Below are 12,552 nucleotides of genomic sequence, written 5' to 3' on the forward strand. Positions count from 1 at the left end.
ATCAAAATATACAATTTAAGTTGAATAATAGGATCATAAGTAACAATAGTCTATTATTTAACTACGAAATATAGTAACTAATAACGTAACACTAAGTTCAGACAAATTTACAAATATTATAAATTCGTTTATAATAATTAATCATAGAATTTTTACATTTTTAGTATTATTTCAACTTGTAATTGATTCCCTAGTATTAAGTGATAATGTAAAATTACAATTATGTACTCTGATTAACATTCGTTTGCGCTAATTACTTAAAAATAATAGCGACACTTTTGCTCTCAAAAATAAAACTCTAAGAGCCATCTCTGGAGAAACGGGTCCAAGTTTAGAAAATAACCGCCCTCTCTCTCTCTGAAAACTCACGTCCTCCGACCATTTATGTATTCCGCTTCGGCCAAGAAAATTCTTCGGCCAATGCGGAAAACTTTGACTTTGTCATTCCGTGGTCCTGAAGAAGGGGATTTCCACCCAACTACCCCCAGGTTATAAAAAGCCCTGCACAAGGCCGCTGCAAGCAGTCCAGTGAAAATTAATAGAGTCAGATTTAAGTTCAAGGAGCTAAACTATTTTAAGAAGCATCGTTAGCCCGAGGGAAACTAGCCTGATTTAGAGAGAGAAAGCGAGAGCAAGATAGAGAGAGCAAGATAGAGAGAGCAAGAGTGACTTTAAAGAGAGAAATCTTCCTTACTTCGAAACAAATAAAAAAAAGTAAGTTACAAAATTTATTTGGCTATCTTTTCCTTCCGTAATAGTTATCCCTTTTCAGAGATCCATTAAGCTTGAGTCTGGTGGATCTCCATTCAAGCCCCCTTAAGAGCACATTAAACTAGAAGTCTGGTATGCTCATAATAACCTTTCGTTATTATTAACCCCATAATTAGGAATTTCTGGAGCAACAATATTGCTTGTCCCGGCTAATTAAAGCAACCCTGAGTCTACGCTTACTTCAAGCGTACCTGAGAGTGACTCTGACGTCACAAATCCATGTCAATTCATTCCAATACCATCACTAAATTATTGTCAGCTATGTAATAGGTTCCAATTAAATATAATTCTATTACAAATACAATCTGTTTTAATATCAAATTTATCTATAACTTGTCAATTCATTCCAATCTGTTTCAATACCAACACTAAGATATTCGATTTCTATACGAATTTATTCCCAAAGTAATCAATCAGTTTCAATCCAATTTAATTCTTATGCCAATACAATCTGTTGTGGCAGGGCTACAGCGAGTACGCTGGCCCTGTGCGCGGCACTCTCCTCGCATGAGCGCAGCGACCGAGCGTGTGCCCTACAACGGCTACATGCTTGTGTCGTTGCAAGACCGGGAGAGAGGAGCGCGACAGTCGGCGAGGTGTCGCCGTGAGTGCGAGCGAGAACGAGAAGAGTGAGAGAGAGAGAACGATATCGGCCGATTTTTGGCTGCGGAAGAAGTGGGAGCGCGGCGGCACGTGGCTGAGAAAAAATTTTTGGTGTAACTACTAGTAGTCTCTATAGACTGCAGTTGACTACTAACTATGACTACAGACGATCTTAACAGACTGTGCTCTTTATTGCGACGGACTGACTTTTAAAGCCAAGCAGTGGTGCTGTTCGCAACGGCGTCATGCGCTATGAGCTATGAAAGGGATAGCTTCTGCTGGAAAAGTAGGAAGGTGATTGTAGCGACACTGAACTTGTGTACGCAGCGCTGAGACCTATGGAAGGGGTAACTTATACTGAAAAGGAGGGAAGCAACTGCAGAGACATCTAACTAAATAGAGTATATATATTGAATTCCAACATTCTTACTTTCTCATTTCTAGGCTAGCTATCATATTGTTCGAATATATCCACGAGGACAAGTGTTTAAAATGGAGTATGTATTAGGTTTTCGTTTTGTTTGCAAAGAACTAGCTTATTCAGAAACCTTTTTCAGAAATATCAATATATAAATAGATGGAATGAATTATATCATTATAGAATATTATGGAGATCAGGCGTAATACCATATGAATTGTTATTAGAAGTTTTACGAAATCATTTGTCAACTTATAAAAATATATATGTGAAAGGGAAAGAGAAAAATCAATGGCTTCCTTCAAAGTATACTACTTGAAAAGTAAGTTTTATTAATGTATGTTTGAATATTTATTCTATGAAGATGATTCTTAATTACATTTTTATTTACAGAAATTAGATCTTGAAAGTGATATGGGATGTCCTCTGTTAGTAGAATTATCAAATCCATTAAGAACGTCATACGTATTTCATTGTAAAACAAATACTGATTTCGTTTGTGCTGCTACAAATATACAAAAATTATATTTTTAGATTAAGCAGAGACAAAAACAAGCTGAACCACAAAGAATCGACATAACAGATTCATTTGAAGATGATTAAAATTTTTATAAGAATTCATCTGCATATTTTGAAATAGTTATATCAACTGAAAAAAATAAAGATTATCGACAGAGTGTTCTTAACTCTATGTATAATTAAAAAAGTAAATAAATAAATGCTATTAATTTCGTTGTCTACATACTATTAATTTTGTTATTTACTTATACAAATAAAATAATAAATATAAAAAAAAGGATAATTGCTGATAATTACGTTGTCTGCTTACTATAAATAAATATATCTAAGGGAAGTGGGAGAGTGTAAAGTGGAAGAGTGGGTGGGTGGAGAAGCGTAGGACAAGACTATTTCGCGAAGTGAGTCCAGGTGAGGCACTGAACTCTGTCTTTCAATATAAGCTTGATGCAGCCCTAATAAGCATACCCCCTCCATACACATCTCAAGAATTCAAGGAAATTAATTTAGATACACAAATTCGCCTCTCCATACATTAGAGTGAGTACTGCACGATTCGTAAGTCAGCCAGCATTATTTATTAAGTTGTTCATCTCATCATAGTACGTAAATGTACAGCGTGCCGGTTGTAAATTAATTTGCGAGTAATAAAAGCAATGCGGAGTACTAGATATCACTTCCGCGACGCTAATAATTATCAAATTAAGCGTAAGCCAATTGCGCTACATCTTGCCTTAATATAGTTTATAACGCAAATTAAATCATTTGTCGTAACTAAGTTTAAGAGAGCCGACACACTCAGACAACATATGCACTTTATATATTATAATTTATGACCTACACACTTACACTTACATATTTTGATTTTGGTTAATAAAAGGCTCAACATTTTAATTAAAATTCAATTGCCTTTTAGTATGCATACTACTTGCCCTTTTGACCTCCTTATCATGTAGTTATTTCATCATACAATTTATAATCCTTGTGAAGCGCATAGAGGAGAAATCGAACTAAATAGAATAAATCCGACTATTTACTATCGGATAGAAAAACGACCTTGATTACAATTAAGTCTCCGAGCTAAGCTGGATTTGGCCTTCGTGACTTGCTACAGCCAAATTCTTAAAATTAGTAAAAGAGCGAACACCGGAATAACATAGGAATATCAGTCGGAAATACCGTATTATAACCTCTATAGGAGGAATCTACCTTGGCAGTCGATATAATAAGATTTATTATTTTATGTAAACTATTGGGGGTAGTAGATAGTGAACTATTTGGGGGGGGGGGGGGTAGCTCTGGAGGGCCACGACTAGGTCAAAGAACGACTCTGGGAGGTAGTCGGTAAGCACTACCCACAACGCGTGCGCAGCGCACGTGCATGCTTGAACAAACCCCTTTGTATGTTTCAGGCCACCTGGACCCCCCACGAGGTGACTTGATAGATAATTGCTTAATTACTAACGTGATTTTTAATAGTAGTTTTTAAATAAAAAAGGAATTCGGAGAAAAATAGATTAAAACGCACAAGCTAATAACCCAAGTTATATTAAAATATTGCATGTATTTAAAGTACGAAATTTTATAAAAATGATCATTTTTCTTTTTTGATTATCTTCGCAACTCCCTCTTCCTCTATCGCAATTTTTCTTGCAAGTAAACGTATATTTACCTCCAGTAAACTACATATAATCTATAGCAGATGGTAAAATAAGCACAAATTTTTTTAAAATACATTACTTATTTTGTAAAACAATTATTATAGTTTTTAACTATTTAATTTTTTAAATGTATAATCCAAAAGAATTCAAGATTGTATTTTAAAATGAAATTTCAGAATTACTGCAAATGAATATCACATTTTGCTAGCAATATTAAAATAGTACATTCTTGCTTTATTATATTTTACTTGCTTCTATGAAGCACTGATGTGTGGAAAATTCTACTAGGAAAGAATCCGTCACACAAAGTAAGTAGACTACATGCCCAGGTTGGAAAAGTCTATAACATGTTAGAATTGATAGCCGAGACGCAGTTGTGAGCTTACCAATTTTTTAGCTATGGCACGTACACTATATTTTTGTAAACATACTTAAACCAATGTGGACATATATATACTTAATACGGTATATAACTCTGGCGTACAGCTATAGTATCCTAATAGTTTAGCGAAGAGTTTAATCTACATAACGCCAAAAATTTCAAGATTCAAGAAATATAAATCGCCATTTATACACAAATAAATTAAAGAAAAAAATCACTGATACGGATCAATGGTGAAGTACTCTCATGTAACCTATTCATTTAAAAATTGTTTTTTTTTCCTTACGATACATTATATCATTTACTTATTGTTATCAGACAGATTGTAAATAAAATTAGAAAAAAAAAATTTTTTGTCAACCGTGACTAAAACGAAAATATTGTCAACTTAGCCGCGATCGAAAAATGCTACTTTTAGGCCGATGCTCAGTAACATGAAAATACAGTCTACAATAAATGCTGATGATGATGCATTAATTAATTACTTGGACTACTAATAGAAAATTGTCTTAAAAGTATTTAGTTATATTTACTGTAACGGGGTGATTGATCCGTTTTAATCCGATTATTCGTTCGGTACGCAGGCGTGTCGAGATGCGCACGGTATTATCGAAATGCTCAAATTCAATAGTCGGAGAGCAGGAAGGGACGGGAGTCAGTCAACCAACTTGCTATTCGTTGGAAGTAATAATAGCGAAATTATAATCAATATCACATGCGAGTTAGTTTATTTCCCTTTTCTCTACAGTACACTTGGCCCGCGTGTTTATGTTTACAAAGTACGCGCGCATCAATAATATGCAGCGTTGGAGAGATCGTAGCTCTTTGTTCGCCGCGTTAGCATATGCACGCTACCGATGCTTACCGACTACGAGGTATTAGCAATCAATCCCGTGCAATCGTGAGAAAAATAAAGCACAGTCGCGAAATCAAGTTGGCCAGCTTACCTTTGTATTGAGCGCACTACTCGCAACGAGAAAGGAGGCAAATTCGTTAGCGCCCGTCCTTCGTGAGCACAGTCCGCTCTCGGTTTTCGCCCTCGATAGCGAAAACACCCACTCACGCTCACTCACACACACTCAGTTGTCGCGAGCGCGGAAATGTCACACTTATTGTTTGTAAGATCGGCGGGCTCACTGCTTATTTCCCTTGGGGATTTTATTTTTTGGCGGAGAACTCTGACTTGCAGTTAAACGGCTGAATGATCGGATAGCTAATCTTCGACTAGTTCATTTATATTCGCACGCGTTCCGTCCCGTCTCGTGCCGAATTCCCTCATTACATTTTCCCCAACCGGTAGGTGCTGTCCTCGCAGCCAGCCGCACGGTTAGGCTGCTAGCGCTAACAGGACGTTTACCGTCACATTACTGAATATTCTAATAGTTACTTTTTAAATTATAGACCTAATTACCTCTCTTAAAATTATATGTGTGTATTTAGACACTTATTATACATTATTAAATTCGATGGATGTAACATCAATTTATAATTTCAGTGCTGCATATTTTCAAGCCGCAATTCCAAAAAGAAAGAGAGTAACATTTAAATAAAATCAATGTCACATGATATACTTTTCTCCACATATATTTGTGTACCCAGCACAAAAATCTACAGAACTGAAAAGTATTATTACTCGGGACCGAAAAGTATTATCTCAAAAAATCAATAGATATTCAAAAGAGGAGGTGAAAGCTTTTTTAAAACGCTATTGTAAACTTCAAACATTAAATTTTAGTTTTTTATGATTGATAAAAGAATATAAAAAAATGTACAAAATTTCATCTGACTATAATAGGCTGCAGATTTAGATCCCATAGACGGAAAAAACTGTTTGTAAGTTCGAAATAAATTTTGTTCTTCTTTGAAATGACAGGTTGAGCAATTTTTTAAATATTTTTTACCAAGCTGAGCATTTCGTAAAAAAATAAGAGCTTCTTTTTAAAACGACATAAGAAAATAAGCGATATAGAAAAAACTAGAGAGAAAAAAGATATAGTTTTAACTATAGAACAAATATCTGCAGTTTGAATTTGATTATGAGAAAATAAATTTTTTTCGTTTTTTTTAACCTGTTAAAAAAGTAAATTAAAATAATTACGTTTTCCAAAATTGATTTTTTTTATTTCATACAATATAACCCGGACTTGAAATAATTTTTGTTTTTTTATTTTTTATTTAATAAAAAATTGCTGTTTTAAGTTTTTTTTATTTGTCATCAAAAGATAGTAATTTTAAGTATCGTATGAGAACTACAAAATAAACATAGTTTTACAAGTATTTCATTGGCTAGACTTTGGTGAAAATTTTGTTTTCTTTTATAAAATAAAAATAGTAGTTTTCAAAAATATAATTATTTTAATTTACAATTTTAACAGGTTAACAAATTGTAAATTTTTTTTTTCACCAAATAAAATTTAAACTGCAGATCTTCATACTATTATAGATAAAAATATACATTTTTTCTTATTAGAGTTTTTTTCTATATTGCTTATATTTTTTTAAGTGTTTCCATTTTCAGAAAAAAACCTCATTTTTTTATAAGAAATGCTCTAACTTGGAAAAAAAATTTCTGAAAAAAATACTCAATCTCTTATTTTAAAGCTGAAGTAATTGTCTTTCGAACCTGCATATAGTTTTTTGCCGCCTACGAGATCTAAATCTACAGCCTTTTAAAGCCAGGTGAAATTTTTTTATCTTTTTTATTAGTTATAAAAAACTAAAGTTTGATGTTTTGAAAGTCTGCAATAGCGTTTTTGAAAGGTTTTCACCTCCGCTTTTGAAGGTCTGTTGATTTCTTGAGATTCAACTTTTAAATGCCGGATAATATTTTTCAGCTCTACCGATATTTGTGTTGGGTGTCCGAAAGTACGTGGAAAGGACTGTATATTTCATAGAAAATATTTTTGTACGAATTATGGTATGCCTTAATGAAATATTAATAGAGTGACTTTACTTACTATGTATTCAACTCTGCATTTGTATCGTCGTCTGACTCGTCAAACCTTTCATTTTTTCGATCGTCCAATTCATTCAATTCTTCATCATTCTGAACATTATTCTGATCTAAATCGCTTTGCCTTTTGCTGTCCAAATCACTTCTAGAATCTATTTTATATCTTTGATCTTCACCATTGTCAAATTGAATGGATGACATTTTTTTAATATATTTTTCGCTCTCGTTCCTTGATTTTTTTGAATTGGATGAACTAGATCTCGATCTGGATTGAGAAAGTGATTTCGATCTTGATCGAGAAGGTGATCTTGATCTTGAAATAGACTTAGAAGACGATCTCGACGTAGAATCAGAAATAGACCCCGATTTTGATCTTGATAACGATCTTTCTGATTCCGATCTTGACATACTCCTAGACTCTTCTCTTGTATTTGATCTTGACATAGACCTTGGTTCTGATTGATTTTTAAAAATTGACTTTCTTTTCATTTTTAACCTAGACCTAGATCTAAATTTTGATCTTGATCTACTTTTTCTACGCATATTTTTTGATGATATTGAATTCTCATGATTTAAACTACATTTTGCGGCTGACGTCGAATCAGAATCGGAACTTGCCATTGATATCGATTTTAATATCGATTCCGACTTCGATTCTAGTAGTGGCGTTAGTAAGTCTTTTGTAGATGCACTATCAATAACAGTGTCATTCAGAGATAGCGAAGAAGACCTCGATCCTTGTAGTATATCCGAGCTCATTGATGACTCTCTTGATTTTAACTGATGTGATTTAGAAACTATGCCAGTGAATGTTATCTCTGGTTCACGAGAATTGGATTTTGATATATTCTTTTCTGAAGTTTGTAATGAACTGAATATTTTATCTTCACATTTATTTTCTTTATTTTTATCATTATCAACTATTCCAACCGATTTTTCTCCATCAGGAATATTCATTTCAACATTAACACTTTGGGGCTCTGACAGATAATTCGGAATGGTTAATACGAGTTTTTCACTTTCCAATTTATGTTCAGATACATTGTTTATATTTTGAGAATGCTTACTTTTTATAAGTTTTTCCAAAATATCTTCACTCATTCTGCTATTATTAACTTCTAGATAACTTCTATAATTATTTCATGATATCTGAAAAAAATGAATTTATATGAATGATTCTGATTAAAAATAGCGAAAATTTTTTTAGGTAAAGAGAGAGTAAATGTGAATAATTGGGTAGGTGTATATATGTGTATTTATAAAAAATTGTTTACCTCCGGAAATAGGACTTTAAAATTACTTATATCTCAATCAAGTATTTCATTCGCTTCTAAATTATATCTTAGTGATATTATTTAGTTAGGATTACCATCTTAACCCATTAACGACCAAAATGCTTAATTTTTTTGTCGATTTTCAACGCGTTTTTTTCGGTAGTCATAGGCCTAAGAAATTTTTGCAAACACGTATTTGGATGGAAATATTAACGCTCTTTTAGAATCTTTTTTCAAAATTGCGATTGATTGCGTTATAAAAAAGTTATAGCCAATTAAACAATAAAAACCTGAAAAATTTTGCGAAAAATCAAGTTTGCGATTTTTTTAGCAATGTTACCGCTAAAAAATCATCAAACAAATATGATCAGAGGTGATCACGACTATCAAAGTATCTCCAGGAATTTTGGTGGAACTTTTGAACCACTTCTTCCAACAAAATGGTGGCAAAATAAAAAAAAATCCATAAAAAACATTTCTCATTTTTCATCTCGGAAACCATTAAGTTTAGATAAAAAGTTCATTGAACAAAAAAGTCTTAGAATTAAACGAGAAATACGCCTGAATTTTTTCAGAATTTTCCGAGGCGATTTTTGAATTTTCGGAGAATACGGAAAATCCATTTTTCCAAAATCATTTCCAAAAATTCTAAAAAAATTCATGCGTTCCTTGATGAATTCTAAGACTTTTTGTTCCATAAACTTTTCCTCTAAACTCAATAGTTTTCGAGATAAAAAGTGAGTTAGGTTATAATCCTAGCAGCGTTAATATTTTTGATACAGAAAAATAAATAACAGCCATTCAACAATAATATAATAATGTTTTGCCTTTTTATGTGTATACAAGTGCAGTTTGTATAGCGTATACTAATATACACATATCAAAAAAGCAATTCAGAAAATTGTATGTGAGCTGATTTTTATTACTTACTAGTCTCTTGTTATTTTGAGATCATACAGTAAATCGAATCGAAAAGATTATTTTCGCTTTCTAAAGTCTAGGTTTGACAAGAAGCATTAAAAACTATAGTAATTATTTTCATTAGGTATTTTTATTATTTTATATAACATGTCGCAAAAACGTAAAAGACGTTCCACTCGCTCCTATGAAATGTACGAAATTGATACTTCAAAGAACACTTACGATGATATAGTTACCCTTCCAAATCCTGGCAATTCTGGTTCTGATGGATCAGATTTCAATACTGATTCGGATGATGAAATTTCTAATATAACGTATACAGAAGCTTGTAAAAAATACACTGAAACTCAAACTAAATTAGAAAGAACGCATGAACTCCAGTGGATGGAAGGAGAAAAAAAGTATAATGATAATTTGAAAGACAAAATTTTATTGAAAGACTCGGTAAAAAATAAGATACAAGAAATGGAGCTAGTAGAACTGTTTGAAACATTTTTCTCAACTGAAATGAAGCAATATATTATAGATGTTTGCAAAGAAAATAATTTTGATTTAAAGTTGAAAGACTTAAATACATTCGTGGAAATAATCATTTTGACTTCATTCAACAAAAGGAAATCTCAGAGGGATTACTGGTCACGTGATCCCTTTTTATCTTGTAACGTTGTTTCTTCTGCTATGTCACGTAATAAGTTTGAAGAGATCAAATCAAAATTAAAATATTCACAAACGAAAGATAAAAATCCAACTAACTATGCTTGGCGTGTCCGTTCAATATTAAACCTATTTGAAATTAATATTATGAAGTTCGGTGTATGGAGAACTGCTCTTTCCATCGATGAAATGATGGCTAAGTCTTATGCGAGGACGGTTCTAAAACAATTTATTCGAGGAAAACCCATACGATTTGGTCTCAAATTCTGGGGTCTTTGAACTTCCGATGGTTTTGTATTAGGTCTTGACTTATACTGCGGAAAAAATTCTACAACGGGAAGTAAATTTAGTAAGTGTGCATTAGTTTCTCGCGTTATCATGAATTTACTAGAAAAGTTTTTTCGTGTTATACCTCCGGGCAAAATATCTATGTTCCATCCTTATTTTGACAATTATTTCACAAGCTTAGATCTCGTTGTGCATTTGAAGAAGCTTGGGCTAAAATGTACAGGTACTATTAGAGAAGATAGAGTCAAAGATAAAAATGTTCTAAATAAAAAAGCTCAAAGAGGTGAGTATGTCGTGAAGCACGATAAGAACAGTGGTATAAATTACATCACTGTGATGGATTCAAAACCAGTTTCCGTTATTTCTATTGCTGCAGGGGTAACTCCATTATCCTTTTCAAAGAGATACAGTAAGCAAGAAGGAAAAAAAGTTGAAATACCTTTTCCGAGGGCTATTAGCGTCTATAGCAATTTTATGGGTGGCAATGATGTCCACGACGGACATTGTAACAATTTACTTCCGAGTATTCGTTCAAAAAAGTGGACGTGGGTAGTTTTTTTAAGACTAATTCAAGCTTCGATTGTAAATGCTACTGTACTATTCAATGCTGTCAGTGATGAGAAAAAAAGGGTTGGAACAAAAGATTTTGCACTTTCAATAGCTAAAAATTACATGACGCAGAGACGATGCAAAAAAGAGAAACACAATATGTCCAAACAAACAAAACTCAAACTTTGTTCTTATTGTCCCGTAAGAACGAGAATTATCTGTGAAAAATGTGATTTATCGATTTGTGTTGAATGTTTCAGAAAAATACTGAAAAATTCGTATTGCAGTGAGAGGCAAGGGGACTCACTCAAATCAAGCACCGCAAAGGAGACAAAATTTTACTACGTCCTCGTCATTATCTCTAGGTCATGCTAAGAGTAGAACGTTTTTTATCTCGAAATCTATTGAGTTTGGAGAAAAAGTTTATGGAACAAAAAGTCTTAGAATTTATCAAGGAACACGCATGAATTTCTTTAGAATTTTTTAAGATGATTTTGGAAAAATGGATTTTCCGTATTCTCCGAAAATTCAAAAATCTCCTCGGAAAATTCTTAAAAAATTCAGGTATATTTCTCGTTTAATTCTAAAATTTTGTTGTTCAATGGACTTTTTATCTAAACTTAATGGTTTCCGAGATAAAAAATGAGAAATGTTTTTTATGGATTTTTTTTATTTTGCCACAATTTTGTTGGAAAAAGTGGGTCAAAAATTCCACCAAAATTCCTGGAGATACTTTGATAGTCATGATCACCTCTGATCATATTTGTTTGATGATTTTTTAGCGGTAACATTGCTAAAAAAAATCGCAAACTTGATTTTTCGCAAAATTTTTCAGGTTTTTATTGTTTAATTGGCTATAACTTTTTTATAACGCAATCAATCGCAATTTTGATAAAGATTCTAAAAGAGCGTTAAATTTCCCATCCAAATACGTGTTTGCAAAAATTTCTTAGGCCTATGACTACCGAAAAAAACGCGTTGAAAATCGACAAAAAAATTGAGCATTTTGGTAGTTAATGGGTTAAGAAAGAATAATCAAAGAAAAAGACATCATAGATGTAAGAGTAAGTCCTAATTAAAATAAAATTAAAGGCAAACACATCTTTTCACTGATAACGTTTCGCTAATTATTTTTGCCCTCTTCAGATCAATGATTTGATAAATTAATTATCGTAGACAGAAAAGTAAGAGAATAAAATTCTCTAGTCAAGAAAATAATAGTCATATTACCTTTGTCAGTCATGCTTACAGTACAAGTCCAACAAGTGTAGCGAAATGACTAACAGACGAACTTAATATGACTATTGTTCTCTTGACTAGAAAATTTTATTGATTTACTTTCCTGTCCATTAGAAGTAATTTGTAAGATCATTGATCTGAAGAGACTAAAATGATTAGGGGAATGTTATCAGTGGAATTATTTGTTTGTATTTAATTTTATTTAACTGGAGCTTACTCTTTCATCTTTGATGTTTTTAATTATTGCAATATAGCAAGTTCAGGAATTTATTCATCTTAAAGAAGCCTAGCACATGACTCTGCGCCTAAGGATTTTCATTCAG

The 12,552-nt window shown here is 32.6% G+C and overlaps 1 protein-coding gene across 4 annotated transcripts in view; it reads right to left on the minus strand.

Annotated features, from left to right (window-relative positions):
• Window positions 1-12,552, minus strand: part of LOC131672465 (protein IWS1 homolog) — a 555,150-nt gene that overhangs the window by 162,103 nt on the left and 380,495 nt on the right. For all 4 annotated transcript variants that reach the window (XM_058949712.1, XM_058949694.1, XM_058949720.1 and 1 more), the window contains one exon: window positions 7,309-8,453. In XM_058949712.1, the coding sequence (XP_058805695.1) occupies window positions 7,309-8,405 (1,097 nt within the window). In that variant the 5' untranslated portion in view covers window positions 8,406-8,453. The remainder of the gene's footprint in view (window positions 1-7,308; window positions 8,454-12,552) is intronic.

Source organism: Phymastichus coffea, unplaced genomic scaffold (assembly GCF_024137745.1).
Source record: "Phymastichus coffea isolate CEN01 unplaced genomic scaffold, Cenicafe_Pcof_1.1 PCOF00011, whole genome shotgun sequence".
Lineage (NCBI taxonomy): Eukaryota > Metazoa > Arthropoda > Insecta > Hymenoptera > Eulophidae > Phymastichus > Phymastichus coffea.